The sequence below is a fragment of the Adiantum capillus-veneris genome, chromosome 18 (assembly GCF_014529385.1).
Source record: "Adiantum capillus-veneris isolate H3 chromosome 18, ASM1452938v2, whole genome shotgun sequence".
Taxonomy (NCBI): Eukaryota; Viridiplantae; Streptophyta; class Polypodiopsida; order Polypodiales; family Pteridaceae; genus Adiantum; species Adiantum capillus-veneris.
This window is the reverse complement of record NC_140948.1, coordinates 89,007,967-89,025,360: the sequence shown is the minus strand read 5'-3', so window position 1 is coordinate 89,025,360 and position 17,394 is coordinate 89,007,967. Positions and strand designations below refer to the sequence as shown.

The 17,394-nt window shown below is 48.2% G+C and overlaps 1 protein-coding gene across 1 annotated transcript in view; it reads left to right on the top strand.

Annotated features, from left to right (window-relative positions):
- LOC147436000 (putative oxidoreductase At1g06690, chloroplastic) overlaps window positions 1-16,284 on the top strand; it is a 134,560-nt gene extending 118,276 nt beyond the window's left edge. The window contains exons 9-12 of the mRNA XM_086488908.1: window positions 4,629-4,694; window positions 6,659-6,705; window positions 6,786-6,853; window positions 15,863-16,284. Of these exons, the coding sequence (XP_086345034.1) occupies window positions 4,629-4,694; window positions 6,659-6,705; window positions 6,786-6,853; window positions 15,863-15,897 (216 nt within the window). The 3' untranslated portion in view covers window positions 15,898-16,284. The remainder of the gene's footprint in view (window positions 1-4,628; window positions 4,695-6,658; window positions 6,706-6,785; window positions 6,854-15,862) is intronic.
- The last annotated feature ends 1,110 nt before the right edge of the window (window positions 16,285-17,394 follow it).

Below are 17,394 nucleotides of genomic sequence, written 5' to 3'. Positions count from 1 at the left end.
TTGTGTGTCCCGTGCTACAGGTTTCCCGTCACAAGTATCACGGATTCTTGAGAGTCAGTCTTCTTGAGTCTCCTACAATAAGGCACTAGAAGATTCTAGAAGGCTCTAGAGGATTTTAGAAGAATGGCGTGGAACATTCCAGAAGATTGAGTAAAGTGTTAGAAGGTTCTAGAAGATGGCTTGCATCATCACTTATGTCATTGCGTACATCATCGCTTATGTCATCGCCTACATCATCCCCTATGTCATCGTCTGCATCGTCACTAGAAGGCTCTAGGAGAATCTAGAAGGATCCAGAAGATTCTAAAAGTATCAAGAAGAATCTAGAAGTAGCTAGAATAATCTAGATAGTTTTAGAAGCTTGAAGAAGAATTTAGAAGACTCTAGAAGTTTCTAGAAGCTTGGAGAAGATTTCGGAAGAATCTAGAAGTTTTTGGAAAGCTCAAGAAAGTTGAAGAAGGATCTAGGGCCGGCCTCTGTCGCAAGGTCTTGTTACGTACTTTCTTGCTTCCACCAGCCATAGTGAGTTTGTGAAAGTGCCAAGTACTCTGTATGCTCATTGTATCCTCAAAAGCTTACATTCAACAAAGTTGAATATTCCACAATAGCATACATCAACGTGTAAAGATGTTATGTGCGCTGGACAAACTTGTGTAGCTGTGACTGTGGATTTTGGGGAACCTGCTAAGTAGGAGCCGCAGAGGACGAAGGATCGGGTCACTGCGTAGGAATCGTTCCCAGCGAGAGGGCATGAGATTGCTGAGTAGAAGCCGCAGGTTGAAGGGCAGGGCGTGAGGGAGATTGTGGGTAGTTGGGGTCGTGGTGAGTAAGGCGATATTTGTATAGGTGGGTAGGGTCGAGAGCAACAAATTAGGGTGAGGGTGAAGGGGCTGGGTAGGGGCGAGAGCAATGGATAGGGGCGAGGGAGGGGGTGGGTAGGGACGAGAGAGGGAGGGTTGGGTAGCAACCATGCTATGGAGACCTACAGAGGACGGTTGGACTGCTTACTTGGTTTTGGTCCATAGCATTGACAAACATCACAAACTTTGACATGTGCTATTGGATCCCGAAAAACATAGGGCCACCATAGACCATTCTGTTGACCTCCTTCGAGTCGAATTGGTTTCATTGCGGAGCCATGACTATGTATCCACATGGCGTGATTTCCCCAATCATGAAGTGCTTTAGTGTGTTGCAGCCATGGACTACTGATGAGCAAAGGAAATCCTCCCTCAACCTGGGGGAGACCCTTCCATAGCTGCATATGTGGCTAAGTGTCGCTGGTACGGGACAGACAATTAGTGTTGGGCTGGAGTTCACACTCGACTTTGTGTCCAACTCCCCACCCAAGCAAAAGCACTCTGCTGTGTTTGAGGACTTACCCTTTGAGGAGCTTCCACCAGGATGGTTACAAGAAGAGTATGCTGATTTTCACATCGATCAGACACCAGCCCATGATGTCTCAACGCTCCAAGAGGTGGCTCAATCTTCATCTTCTGATGCACCCTCACCAGCTACACCTTCTAACCTGGTCAAAGAAGTCAACCTTGGCGACCCTAACGACCCTCAACACATCCTCTTAGCCGCTTGGTTATGGGATCATCCCACGCTACTCGATCAGGTAGTCTCTTTTATGCACTCCTTTGAAGATGTTTTGGCCTGGTCTTACAAATATTTGGAAGGAATTCCACCAGAATTGGGTGTCTATACTATCCCTCTGAGCTTACAAGCTCAACCCTAAGTATGAAGAAGATGTCAAGAAAGAGCTAGCAAAAATGTAAGAAGCAAGGATTATTGTAATAGTGGAGCATTCTGGAGTGTGGGTGGCTATCACCCATGGTCATAGCGCCTAAGAAGCAATCCAATAAAATCCACGCGTGCATTGACTACCGTGCTCTCAACAAGGTAACTATCCCAGATGGTTTCCCCACACCCTTCACCAAAGATGTGGTAGGGCATGTACTTTACAGTTTCATGGATGGGTTCAGTGGCTACAATCAGTCCTATTGTGAAATCCTAAATGCAAGAGATGAAGCTCGGTTGTGCCATGAGATAGTTCGCTATGCTGGCCCCATGCCAGTGTGAAAAGCATGTGAAACCAGCCGCTCTGGGATAACGTTGTAGGCCATTAAGTATGGCCAGACCAAGATGTCTCCCACACTCTGTTTGCTTTCTGTCATGTGAATATCTATCAAGCCCCAAATCTCCTACATCCAGCTCTGTAAGTATCTCCTCTGAAGTGTCGTAGAAGACCGTCTCAGCATTGTCCGTCTAGACATTGAAGTCCCCTAGGAGAATGATATCACCATGCCTGGAAACTCCCATATGTCATCGTCTAGGATAGAGAAAGGTGACTGCCCTCTTGGCCGAGCATAGACTAATGCATTGGGGGGAAAGTAGCATATGGCAATGTTTGAAAATCGGCCTACGTCGGGCCTCAGCCTTATCCACATGTATCTAGCAGGATCATCTCTTCGTACAATGTGTAGAAGTGGTTGAATTATCGTCCACAAAGGTCAGATATGACCTATGGGACCGAATACAAAACATTACAAAGGGTTTTGTCAAACATGGGGGGTTGTGGGATACATCTCAGTTAAGGTTTGAGGGTCCAAAAAGGGAGGTAAGATAAGATGAACAAAAGCTATGGAGAGGGGGCTGAGGAGGGAGCCGGTTTGGGAGTTCGGAACTCTTGAATAATGGCTTTACCTCCTCGGTAGACTGCCCATTTCCTTGCTATGTGCACTTCTCGCATCTTTTGGAGTTTTGCCTTCTTCTGCTTGAGTTGAGCAGGTGTAAGATCTTTTGCAAACCACATTTTGGTGTCCTTGAGAAGCCTCGATTGCTCAAGGAGTTTGATTCGGTCCGCCTTGGTTTTGAGAGTGACGATTGCATGATTCGTGCGATGTTCGTGTGCAAGAGAAGTGATTGTTACTGGATCCCATGTACCATGTGGATTACAGATTGATGCGGGCAAAGGACTCGTGAAACTTGAGGTCCCCCTCCCCTTTCTAGTCGCTTGGGAGCCCGCCAATGCGACCATTGAGGCCGATATCCTCGTGTCGTTGTCGTTCACGCTACTGGGGATTGTTCGTGTGCAAGAGAAGTGATTGCTACTGGATCCCATGTACCATGTGGATTGAGGTCCCCCTCCCCTTTCTAGTCGCTTGGGAGCCCGCCAATGCGACCATTGAGGCCGATATCCTCATATCGTTGTCGTTCACGCTATTGGGGACTGTTCGACCTTGCAAGAGATTACCTTTTGTACTTGAGTTTTGACCTCCTTTGTGAGGGAGGTCTCTACCTCTTCCTTTGCCCTATTAAATTTGACCCTTTGCCTTATTAAATTTGACTTCTATTTGTTTCAACTCCTCCTTGTAGTTTTCTACGGTGGCAAGACGGGCCTCAAAGGCTGCAAGCCTTTGTTTCAGCTCGTCATTCTCTTTCTGGAGTCTTGCGACTTGGGTTTGGAGGCGGGTGATGTTTTCCACCTTCGGAGGGGTGTTGCCACGACTCCAGCGAAGCTTACCTCGGAACGAGGCCCGGGTAGCCATGAGTGCAAGATGGGCTTCTTGAGGTTGGAGTGGCCCCAACAGAGACCAGCTTTCTTGAGGTCGGCCGTATGCAGGTCATGTAGCAGGTCGCAGCCGGAAGCTCGTTCAACAACTCACAACAGAGCGTTGCAGGTCATAGGATTTACTTTGACTGTTTCTAGTTTTCAGAGCCTCATGATGCTTTGTCTTTTGTACCTCCTATTTATTGTGGATTTCCTCGGTTTGAGGTTTCCCAAATTCAATCAAGTTTTACAAGAAAAGAGAAAGAGAGAGAAATGAAATGTTGTATTAAACGTCTTCAAAAGGCCAAAATCACCTATTGAGACCAAACTGATACAACCTTGGTGGATCTAATACAATGTCTGGGTACAAAAAGAAAAATTAAGTGAAAAACTAAAATCATCATCATCATAATCATTAATGCCCGAGGATGCCTGGCATCAGGCGTTGTCCGAGAAAGTATTGCATCGGTCGCTGAAGGGCTTTGTCAATGTCCGTCTCTGTAAATAGTCGTACTAGGCGTCTCCCATGTCGTGCTAGAATAATCCTATTTCTCTATTGAAGCCTCCGTCACACACACACACACACACACACACACACACAGAGGATACCACATGTCGAGTCCCAACCACCCTCAAGGGCCCCCTTTGCTTTGTTGCTTGAGCAAGTACTTGCTTTAGATTATTTGCACAATGCAGATACAATGCTGAAATGCTGAAAACTGAGTGCTGAATGCTTGTGAACTGCAAAACACTAGAGCTGATTTGACGAAAAAAGATTTCCTATATGCTTAAGTGACTGTATTGTGCAAGTGAGGGTATGCAACCGTGACCTACCTAATCATGCACGTCCTTCTAGAGGCTCACAAAATCGCCAGGCTAGATCCTTAGCTATACTAGACTAAGACTAATGATGTCCTATAGTAGTAGCTTGTCCACGTGGCTCAAGTGATGCGCACGTGACAAATTGCTATTTACATAAAGTATTTTGCTGTTTGTTTATTCATTATGGAAGGATCTGAAGCATGTGGTGTCATGTGATACAATGTTCGATGCTTCTTGACATGCTAAGCAGAGCAAGCCACTTCTGGAACTCATGGAAAAAATTGGGACGAATCACAATGGAAAGTCAATCTCGCAGGTACGCCTTCTGAGAACGAAATGATGCTCGTGAATGGAATCTACAACCAGAGTTTGAATGCATGATTCCCCGCGTCAAAGTCACTTATGAAAGAATCTAATTTGTGGCTATATAATTGAACAAACGTTTGTCTGTGAAAATCTAGTTCCTGTGTGCTGGACATGATTTTAACATTCTTACAATTTGCATTCTACTGAGCACGAGGGAATTCTGTAAAAATGACTGCTTTCAGGAGTTTTGAAAGTTATGTGTGATGAAAAGCTGCTGCGTCTTACTATTCGAGTTACTATTATAGCAGCTTCAAAAGCTAGTCCGACGGTCTTCCAAACGTTTGTTTCCTTACAAACTGTACAGAATGCATTTTCTCACTGAAAATTCACGACTGTTGAGCTCGAAATAGTCAAGATGCTACTTATAGCTTCAAAAGGGATTCCTCTATATTTTAGAACAGATCGTTAATCCAGTACAATCAAACTAATCTAACTTCAAAACACTGCTCAAACCTACAAAACAAATTTTTAGAGAAACTTATAGGAAAAGACTATTGTAAATACTTCATCATTTCTTTTGAAAATTTGCTATAAGTAGGTTTGGGAGGAAAGGAATAAGTATGAATAATAGCACATGAAGGGCTTGACTTGTACTAGAGAGGATTTACTCAGGTGCAGAATAGGTAAGGCAGGAACAAACTGTGTGAAGGTTGAGAGTGTGCAGGAAGCCTGAGGTTTGAATGAGAAAATGAAGAATGAAGAGATTAAGATGGAGGTAAAAAAATGATCTTCATTTGTCTCGTAGAGTAACAAGATTCAAAAAAATTGTCATGTAGTTAAGGTTCATGATCCCCCGACATCTAAAAACAATCCGTAATTGAGAAATAGTGTCTAGTCTGAACCGGGGACTGTTTGATTGTTACACTATTGAACATCGCCTAATTATGCTGGACTCCAGTCAGATGGCAATGTAGCGGAATGCCATGTTGATACTTATATTTGCATTAAAAAGTGTACCGCTAACAAGTACTGTGACCACCCTTTGCTGCAATAAAAAGTCAACATTTGTGATAATGCAGTTACACTTTGAAATAGACAATGATGGTGGTAGGGTGAAAGAATTTGACACCAAGAGCTAGATTTCTCCTGGACAAGAGAACTGGAGGCCTTGAACAACCACAGCTTGTGCCCCCATTGGTATTTCTTTTATTCCACAGTGAACAAGAGCTGGATTGATACACTTAGGATTAATGCCTTAAGGAACCTTTTTCTACTTTCCCACAGTTCTGCTTGATTGTAAGGGTCCAAGAAAGCTGTTTAAGACCTAGGCCTGTTATCTTCCAAGTACAAGTGAGCGAACATGTGCACTTCATGGTCACATGCAAAAATGCAGCTTGTTATCATTCATACCAAGAGCTCTTGAATTCCCACAAGTGGATTTGCAACATGAGTGAAGTGATATCACCCTTCAAGTATTCTAAAGATCGGTTTAGTACAAACCGAGGATGTAAGGGATTAGTCTTTTGACAGTGGTCGACAACCAAATTATGTAATCCAGTATTGTAATGCGATAGAATCCTAAGGTTCTGATACACAGCAGGTAGAAGCGCATTGCTTTGTGGCAGGTATGAGAAACTTGAAAATTCTTGTGGATTGGATGTGCCACATTGTAAATTGTGAACTTGTTCATTAGCTAGATAAGCGGAGTCTTTTTGGGCATGCCTTTCCAGTGCTTGCTATTCATTGAGATGTAAAGAGAAGCGGCCAGGACCAAAGCTTTATGTTTATTACATAACCTAGGCGAAAAGATGTTGTCCCGGACTCTATTGAGATGTGAAACTCCATCATACATCCCCTGCATTAGTGGCTACAATGTGGCTTTGTGTAAACACTACATTTTAATTTCGAATGAGGCTTAATGTAACCAGTTTTTTTGCACTTCATTGCTTAACAACTTGATGTGTGGTGTAACAGGTCGCTCTCAGCTACTTAATTATGAAAGGGGCAATACCCATACCAGGGTGAAAACTTAGCTCTGCTTCTTTTCCTTTGCTACTTGCATATTTTCACCAGCTTTTGAACATGTCTCCCTGTACCACAGGTGTAAAAATGAATTCCAAGCAAGAAGCCATTGTGAATTGCTGGATTGGAGTATTACGATGGATGAAGGTACCATTTCTGTGTAATTTCATTTTTCTATAACAATCTTGTGTAAAAATTTTGTTTCATTTAGAGACTTCTGTGTGAGAGTATTGTGCTATCTGAGCACTTCCACATATGTCTAGAAGCATTTACCCCCATCTTTCTCTTGTTGAATTCTGCATAGTCTCTACCTTATCACAAACTTTTTGTACCACTACAGTAGCGTGTGTGATTTAGATCAAAAAATCAAGCTCTGCGGTTAGCTTGTACTTGTTCGTCAAGGCTTAAGGAGTGTTTTGTGTCTTGTGTGTGACTGCTCAAAGGTGCTGCTCCATGAAGGATCAGAACCTTATTATTTTTATAATCCTCCCCATCAATTGTATTTACTCTTTTTAAGAAATTCCAATGTGAGATGCAAATTTTTCAAAGTTCCAATATGTTCCCCCCTGAATGTGATTTCTCTACTCCTCTTGATCTATCCCTCTTCTTGAAGACTACCCATGACACCGTAAAAAGGTCACATTATGCAAATACAGAGTCGTTATCATACTTGTCCCCTAGCAAATCGGAAAACACAGGTTTTCTGTCGTGCAACATAACATCCTTCAGGATATCACATGCACCCTATGCAATGAATCCTGCCATCACACCTGGCAAACCTGGAAAGCACTCATGGGAATGTACCACCAGGTTCCGCTCTATGCTTGAGCTCCATATGTAGACTTTTTTTTTTTCCAAGAAAGAGATCCTTCTATTAGTTAATGAAAACTGCCCATAGGGCTACATCCACCTCTGCAAGAGAGGGCTACAACAAGCATGATGGGGAGACTCTCCCAATGAAAAAACAGCATATATACAATGAGGCTAAATCAAGAGATGGGAGGAGGGAAGAGCCACACAGGTGGACAGTAGTGCCATCTGAGCACCCCCTGGACTATGGTGTAGAAAGGCCCAGGGCGCCAGAGTCGAAGGAAAGCCTCGCGGCGCTCCCGCATGCGGCCGGAGCTACCCTGTAGTCCCTCAAGCTGTCCTCTGAGAGTATGGATCAGCTCTAGCCAAAAGTCACGAACAGTCTCTGCTGGTGGCACAGGGCGAGCCTCAAAGATGCGGAAACAGCGGGCCCACCAAATGAACCAAAGTGTCAGGCCACAGATGAGCTCCCAGCACTCCTCTCTCTCACTGCACCATTCCTTTGGAGTAAGCTCTGTAGCAGGCTGGAGTGTAGGTCGCCCCCCCTGCATCACTATCATCGTGCTGGTGGAAGATAGCTCAAACTGAAGTGCCGGGCCGGTGAGTGTGGACCAGGCCACTGCCCCCCAAGTGTACTGTCGAGCCGTGGAGAGAGCAGGCATCAGCCGAAGAACTCGGAGCCACACCTGTTGGGCCGAGGGACAGTGCCAAAGACAATGACGCTGACTCTCCACCAACTGGTCATAGGCTGCACATGCGGCCGAGAGACCACAATGCACAAGCCAACTCCCTACTGCCGTGGCTCTGTGTGCAACCAACCACTGAAACAAAGTGACGTGCCTCGGCTGTCTGGAGTCCCACAGCCTCTGCCAAAAGTCTGCCAAGAACTCGACTGTGAGGCCCTCCTCTTGCCAATGACGTGCTGCAGCGGGGCGGGCCTCTCTTTGTGCTGCAAGTATATGACGTCCAAGCCGAACAGTGTACTGAAAGAAGGGGACTCTTGGGCGGTCTCCAAAAGAGAGGGGGTCCCTCCATAGCCACTCACCAGGATCCCACTATACTCGTGCCAGTGGACAACACTCCCAAGCCCATAGCCTCCAGTGTCCAGTCTCAAGAGCTGCTGGGTCAGGGTCTATGACGCAAGTCCTCTCACAGATGCCCACAACTCGGATCCTCTGGAAACAGCACTCTGCTGCAACTCGTTGTAATCGTCCCCCACCCTGAAGCTCGAAGAACAGGGCTGGGACAGTCTCTGAGCAGGCCTTGACTAAAATGAGAACCTCCAGTCGTGTGAAGGCTCCCATCCACCGGGGTGCTACTGTCTCTAGAGGCGTGAGCCACTCAGCTGGAACTGACTCTGAGATGTCCCGACACATACTCTGCACCCCTCTCATGCCCTGTAGCTGTAAACCCTGCACCTCCTCTGACAAACCTGTGAACTCTAGCCAGTCACCTAGAGAGAGCGCTGGACCTGCTGCCATGGGATCCCAAGAAACATGAGGCCGATTCCCAACCAAGTGGCCTCTCTGAGTGCTAACCATGGGGTTCCAGACGAGGGGCTGCCGTAGGCGCTCCTCCGTGCACGTGGGCTGTCTCTGCTCTAGGCCACGCCGTAAGAGCTCCCAAGATTGAAGCAAACTCACAGCGAAGCGGTCCTTCAGTCTCCTGCTCAAACCAACTTGGCGCAACTCTATAAAGATCCATCTGGTCGAAGGTTGCCAAGGGCCTCCTGACTGAGGCACCCTGGCACGAAGCCTCTGCAGCACGAACTCCTTCCAGGGCTCCTCGCCTGGAAGAAGTCTTTTGACGACGAACTTCCCAAGAAGGTCTCTACTCTGCTGTGTGGGATCAATGATCCCAAGCCCTCCCTGAGAACAAGGAAGTGCGATGACCGACCAAGCCACCTTGGCTCGGGCAATCTGAGTGTCACGACCTGACCAAAGGAAGTTCCTGATCAGCCTCTCAACCTGACTGATACAAGAACTCGAGAAGATCCAACAAGAAGTGATGTACCACATAGTCGCCAACAACACCTGGTTGGCAACCACTGCTCTACCAGCCAGCGAAAGTCGTGTTGAGCTCCAATGTAGCAGCCTTCTCCTGATGGACAGGAGGAGAAGAGCAATCTGCTTCTCGGGGGACAAGTCCAAACCAACCTGACAACCCAAGTACGGAACTGCAGTCCCTGGGGGAATCCACCTGAAATCCTCTCCTGGCATCCAATCTGGCACAGGAGCACTGCCAACCGAGAAAGCCACTGTCTTTCTCCAATTGATCAGTGCGCCCGATGCACAACAGAAGGTCTCCAAAGCCTACTCACATCTGTGTAGATTGGCCTCCTGGCCCTCTAAGCACAAGGCTGAGTCGTCGGCAAACTCAGCGTTCAGAAGCTCATCCCCCCGTATAGGGAGTGCTAAGCCCCTTAGACCAACCTTCTGTGACACCAAAAATCTGCTCATCGCCTCCGCATATAACAAAAAGAGAAAGGGGGCAAGAGGACAACCCTGTCTGACCGATCGTGTGAGCATGAAGCGCTCACCTCTACCTCCTGCCAAAACCCCCTCAGTGTGAGCCTATCTATACAAAGCTGACACCCCTCTGATCCAAGCATTTGAGAAGTCCATCCTGTGTAGAGTGCCCTCTAGAAAGTCCCAGTCAACTCTGTCGTATGCCTTCTCAAAATCGAGAAGAAGAATCACAAGGTCCTCCCCACGGAGCCGTGCCAGGGCAGAAGCCTCCCAGAAAGTGAAGATGTTGTCAAGGATACTGCGTTCCTTGACAAAACCTGTCTGAGTCCCATGTATAAGGCTCTCCAAAAGTGGCTGAATCCTCAAACTCAGAGCCTTGGCAAGAATTTTGTAGGTTGAGTTTGAGGATGGTGATGGGGCGTCACTGTCGAATCTCATCCAAGGAGCCACCCTCCTTTGGAATGAGGTAAATCAAGCCCTCACTCATGCTATCCGGCATCACTCCTGTGTGCAGAATGTACTGAAAGGCACTACAAAGATCTGGGCCAAGCAGGTCCCAGTACTCCAAGAATAAGCTGGGAGTCAGCCCATCCTCACCTGGACAGCTACCACGAGGGAGGCCCCTAAGAGCCGTTTGCAGCTCCTCAAGCTGAAGAGACATCTCTAGCCTCTGGCGCATCTCCTCAGTCACAAGACAAGGTATCTGTGCCCAAACCTGCTCCCTGCATGCATCCTGCCGCTCTGACTGGGGCTCAGTCGACAATAACTCACGGTAAAAGTCAGTAGCAACTGCATGCATATCCTCGGGCTCACAAACAACTGACCCATCGGGTCTCCTCAACTGATTGACCTTGGCATGCGAGTGCCGAGGTCTCACTGTCTCAAAGAAAGCACCTGTCACTCTGTCACCCACCTGAGTCCACTGAGATGCCTGTCGGTGAAAGGCAAACTCATGACGCCTCTCCTCTGTGCAAGCAAGCTCCTGTCGAGCCTGCTGTAACTGCTCCTCCAACCATGGACTGTCTGGATGCTGCTCTTGCATCCTCTGTAGTGAAGCAATGCCTCGTCTGAGACACTGCTCCTCCTCTCTCGCTGCAGCCCGTCGAGCCAGAGACTCCTGGAGAAAAAAGTGGCTAAGTTGAGCTAGGCCTAAGGCCACTCTGTCTGCAGGTAGAGCCTGGCTGTCCATGCCCTTTGTCCAGAAAGCCTCTACCCTCTCTCTGAGTGTTAGAGTCCAACAAGACCCGCTCTAGGATGCGAAGCATCGTGCTCCCACTCCTCTGCCTGTCTGCCACTGTGAGGATCACTGGTGCATGGTCCGAGAAGGATGTCCCTGCCAGGATGCCCACTGATCCCCCCAAGTCACTGAAGTGGTCACTAGTGTAGAAGCGATCTATCCGTGATAGATTCACTCCTCCCACTCTGCGGTCCGATCTAGAGAAGGCAAGACTCTCTGGAGGCCTCACAAAGCCAGAATGCTGCCATGTATCCGAGACTCTCAAAGTCATACACAACCTCTCCCAAGCTGCTAACTCGACTCCATGCACAGTAGCATGGCTGCCTCCGATCCTATCAGAAGGGTCCTCCAACATGTTGAAGTCCCCTCCTACACACCAATGGTCAGCCTGTGGCAAAGACTCAACAATCTGTGACCAAAACTCTGCACGAGCACTCGCCACATTGGGCGCATAGATGTTCAGGAAGCCCACAAGGCCACCCTGAACCTGCATAGTAATCCACTGAGCCCTGCCTGGCACAATAATCCCTCTGCCCACAATGGCCTGCTGCAATGAGTCCGCAATAGTCATACATACCCCACCCTGGATGCCTCCAGGTCCAAAAGCAGCTGACCAAAAGGTACCATATCGTCCACGCAAAATCTGACCACATCGCCGAATGCGGCTCTCAGACAGATGGTGCTCCTGAAGCATAAGGAGATCAATCTCTCCTCCCACAAGGCAACGCTGAAGCTCCTGACGCAATCGGCCCCGCTGTCGCTGAAACTGGGGCCCACCTAATCCGTGCATGTTCCACGAGACGATCCTCATGGGGAGCGAGAGAGAACAGATGCTGCCGCAGCAGCAAGACAGGCTATCTTCGAGGCTGGCTTGGATGGGGAGTAATCCGCATCCGAGCGTCCTCTAGATAGGCGAGACTGCAGTGAGTGCCTAGCCCAAGCCCAAGCAGAGCGAGCCGTGCGTAAAGCAACCTCCTCTGTCCAGGAGTCCTCATGAATGTATACATAGCAAGGCAAACACTGCGTATCAGCAAAAAAGTACACCACAATGTGCCTACATCCTACTGAGTCTGGGGGTGTCACCGCAAACTTGGCTAGTGGCCACAAAGTCTGCAGCAAATCTGTAACTCCAAGTTCTCCCATGTGGTGAGAGAACTCGAGAACCTGTGTATGCAACCATCTCACCACTGAGTCGAGGGACCACTCTGTCTCGGTCCTACCACAGAGGGGGAAGGAGAAACCAACTGCTGAGTCCAAGGCCTCTGTCCCCCTAGCGGCGAGGAACAAAGCATGGACCCTGAAGCAGGCTGCCTCGTGGTCTGCTGCGGAATCGCCGAGAAAGCGAGTGAACCCGTAGTCGAAGAAATCCCAGCGGTGTCATGCTCGTCAGACCACGAGGGATAGCTGCAAGGGAAGATATCTGAATCTGCAGAGGGGGCCGCAAGAAGGGCTGACCCTCTCTCGCTAGGCGACTCGTGGCAAAGGCGCTGCCAAGAGATCTCCTAGCCGCCGGCGAGGGACCAAACTCTTGAGTCGACTGTGGTACTGGAGCAGGAGGGGGGGGAGGAGGAGCGGGGGGGGGGGAGGGGGGGTGGAGCGGGGGGCGGAGGGGAAGAAAAGTGGGGTGGGGCGACAGAGGTAGAGGGGCGAGGTGGGGAGTGGACGGGAGCAGAGGGCGGGGGGGAGGATGAGGAGGAGGAGGGGAACTCTGAAGGTGGGGCGGCTGGCGAGGGTGAAGCGGAGGTGGAGGCTGGCGTAGGGGGCTCCTCCTGCTCAAGAGGACCAAAGCGGTTCCCGGTGGGAATCCACTGCTGCTGAGTAGGCACCTGAGGGCCACTCTGAGTGCCAGGCTGTCGCTGTGGCCCCTGGCGTCGACGGCCACGGGCCTGCTGCCACCCCTCCTCCGCTGAAGCCCCAGGCTCAGAGGGTGGCTCTGAATCTGTGCGCTCTGCCGTTGGCTGAGGCTGCGGCCCACCCAACCTTGGTAGGCTGAGGCTGAGGCTGAGGTGCAGGTCGTGACCTCCTCCGTGGACAGGCCTTCGCTAGGTGGCCCATCTGTCTGCAAATGAAGCACTGGTTCGAGAGACCCGAGTACTCCACACTCTGTCTAAACCAACCCCCACTCACCCGAGGCAGAAGGATGACCTTTGGGAGCGTGTGGGTATCTCTGACCAAAACTCTAACTGAGGGGATGCCAGCCGCCTTGGCAGCTACTGATGCTGCCGTACGAGGTGTCTCCAGGACAGTCCCGATGGCGGAGCCAATCCTGGAGAGAAGTGGTAGGTACTCCCTTCGTAAACCCGGAAAGCAGACTGAGATGGGTATGTGTGCCTCCTCTACTAGCACATCCGAAGTCGGGTCAAAACCATGTCGCCACTGTCGAAAGTGGGCGCGCGATGCTCGGATGGCCAGTGGACTCATAGCTATGACCTTGGAGGCCATCTCGGAGGTCTCGAACTCGATCTGGTAGTACCCCCGTCCGAGAATCTGGACATCCAAGATCTTGCCCACCTCTGTGAGAAGGCGGGCCTGGAGAAGGTCTCGTAGCTCTACTCTGCTAGGTCGGGTGCCGAGAACCTTGCAGATGACCGAAGTCGTCTGCAAACGCTCTACCTCTGCAGCAAGGCTCGCTTGCTCTGTCGGCGAAAGAGCAAGTTGAATGGTGTGCTCAGCGGGGTCGGGCGAGGGGGCTTCAAGCGAGTCCCTCTGTGGCGAAGCTGGAGCCTCCATCTGTGTCTACTGCTGTGGCGTAAGAAGAGGACTCAATGGACTCAATGCTGTAGGTACCGATTTGCAGGATGCAACTGGGAGGAAATAAAAAGCAGGCGGGCCGGGGGGGTAATACGGGAGCGCTGGCAGCAAAAGGCGGGGGCGGCAATGGCCGGAGCGACTGCACCAAGGGGAGGGCAGCTGGCGGCAGGGGCGGAAAAGGCGGGCGGGGCTGCAGCAGCAGCAGTAGCGCGAGCTGCTACAGCAGGGTTAGGGCAGCGCGTGGGCGAGCAGAGCAGTGAGGGGGGAAGAGAGGGCTAGCGGGGGGGCAGGCGGGCAGCGCTGGGGGGGGGGGGGGGGGGGGGAGGGCGAAGGCGTAGGGAAGGGATTACAGCAGCAGCCAGCCCACGCACTTGTAAAGTGTTCCATATGTAGACTTTGGAAGTGTGTACCTGCCCACAAGAGAAATCGTCTTGCATCAGGGCACAGGAGGAAGTCAAGCCTTCTTGGCTTTTCCACCAGAACCTGGTAATAGTCAAGATTCCAAGATGGGGAGACCATGTCTTCTTGTAGATTCAATTTGTGAATGAGAAGACCATTTAGATCAAGGATCAAATTGTGTATTGAAGCTTCCAATTCAAGCGTCAAGTTGAAACCTTGAGTAGGATTTAAATGACGAAGTTTAAGAGGTTATCCGTTGTCAAACATCGAGCATCAACATGTTAAAACCTTTCAAGAAATATATTGACCCTTCTTGGGCCTTGTAAGGAATTGCTTAAAATTTCTGATGTGTAGGTAATTAAGGGGACACACAAAACTACAAGGTGGTTTGAGGCTATAGAGATTAAGGGTTTAAATCTGAACCTTTGGATGCACCATAAAAGATATTTTGAATTTGGACTCTTGGATGTTTCTAGAAATCAAAGGCTAGGATGAAAGAGGAAAGGATTGAAGGCGCCCTTAATCTTGGCCATCCAATCTGGATCCAATCCAAGGCTAGGAAAGAAAAGTGCCTTTTTTGGTATCTCCTTCCCCCTTTACCCAGTGGACAATAGCTAGGCCTACCTCCTTTCACCTCCCAAAGTACAAGGTGACCTTTCACTTGAGAAAAGTGACCTTTCCCATTTCAAAATTGAGTCACCACCTTCCAAGTGGTTTTTATACACTAAATGCACCTGAATCATAAAAACTTCCAGCCATGCACCTGAATCATAGTAATAGGGGACGCCCATTTTTGGGCTTCTTGTCCCCTCCCCCCATGGGCCATCCAGCACCATCCAGGGCCATCCCCTTGTTTTGAGCCCCACTTGTGGAAAGAAGATTTCCCTCTAAACGCCGTCCCCGTTCCCACCCCAGCTCTTCAGGACACGTCCCTTGTTACTATACAAGTCTCAGACAATCCCAGAGAGAGATTACTGATTTCCCGAATGGAGGAGAAGTTCGAGACTTGGTGAAGACCACCTTCTTGTGGAGGTGGGCAAGATCATCGTTTTGCACATTTTGGGCAGCAAACATTGCCAGCTTGAGTTTGAGAGGCCAGACATGGTTTCTGAGGTGATGCAGTTAGCCCTCTTGACTTTAAGCTGCACGAGCGTCGAGCACACTTTGTACGGTGCTTCCATGGTTTTTGCTACCACTCTGTGAAGGCAGATTTTCTGGTTTTATTCTGCTTCCTTGGCCTATACTGGGAGTACCGTCATTGTTACCTCGGCGTGTAAATCTCATTGGTTCTTACATTGGGCCCTTCGATGTGCTTCAATGCCACACAAGATTTAGCATCCATAAAAGCTTCATGTTTTCCCTGTGGATGAACGCTCTTAGATGATTAAGATTAGTGTAGGTTTTGCACTTACATTTCTCTCTCTTTCTTTCAACTGACAATCACTATATCGAATGGCTGACTATCTTGTCTCAAATATTCTTTATTGGCAGTGAAAATGCTGGAGGAAGCTGCCGAGAACATTTAAGCTTGCAGGCTTGTTTTGGCATGCAAGAGCAATGGCAATTTTCATATCCATTTCTTCATTCAATAGTCGCACAAAATTGTGCAATGGGTTCTTCTTTAACACACGGGCATATGTATGTTTAATCTCACTTCTAACCTGGGTCAGCATTGCAGTCCATCCTCCTGTAATTTTACTGGCTATATTCCTCCAACTAGAGTGTATACTTCTTTTGTTCTATAAGCTCAAGTCTCCTTGTTGAGAATAATTGGACTAGAGATTTCTTGTACCACCCATTGTTTCATGTATAGTGAGGTTTGACCTCATGACCTCTCCATCTCAAGGTGAATGTCTTACACTATGCTGATGCACACGTTTTGTTGTGCAAGGAAGAAGGTAGTGTTATATTTATTTCCGGCACACCCGTGATCCTAGTTCACATTGAAATGTGACACCATTAGATGGAGGACACATTTGATTTGTCATATAGGCTGACTTCGGCCTCTTATAGACGTAAAAAGATCTTTCTTTCTTTCTTTCTCACTCTCGTAATGTGCAATCATATTGAATACCAAAAAGAAAAGTACATGGCCAAACGACCATTCAATCATTAAAAGGCATACTGATGAATATTGGACATGAACATGAAAAGCCCATAGCCAAGATGGTCATGCTGAAGATAGAAGGCAATAAATATAGCTACCAAGATGCCATCCTTTTAAACTTGTGCATTTGCCATAGCCCAAGATAAGTTAACAAAGATACATTGGAAAGCAAAATGCCTCTCAAGCAGAATACTTATTTTTGAAGTTCATTCCCCATAAGTATGAAAGACATTCCTTTTGATCCTATTTTGCAAAACCCCAATAATAAAGCAAATCCAAAATCAGTTGAAAATGTGAGTGCTTCCAAAACCCTAGGTTGGAGGGGCAAAAGATTCACCAGCAACATTAAATCACATACAGGAGACAAAGGCCTTTATGTTCTTTCCGAAAGTACAAGCAATGAGGTGTTGTCTATCTTCCTCAACATTGCCTCTCTCGCCACGTGTGGGAGATTTGACATATTAACTACTCAACGGTAAAATCCTATGGCTTTGTGGAATCAGCACATATCCTGGAGATGGATCCAAACCTTGGCTCTCAAATGTGGTCATAAATCCGTATTTTCCAACCCACCCATTCTTTTAGGGGCATATCTGTGCTGCCATGAGGTTGAAACCTTTCCTATTTTCTATTGAACATGGGTTGAATGATTCATGCTATTGCTCTAGAATTCAAAGGAAAATTAAAGCATGAAATACGAAAACATTTTTCTAAAGCTACTTTAGCCGCTTATGAAAGAAATATGCTTGTGATCTCCACCCTTTTTTTTAATCCTTGCTTGAGATCCATAACAGCACACCAACACAACAATGCTTTTTCTAGATTTGTAATGTCTCTTCAAGAAAAAAAAGGAATCATTGGCCAATAATTTACCTACAAGTTTTCTAAAAAGTTTCAAATGCCTTGCCTAGAAGTC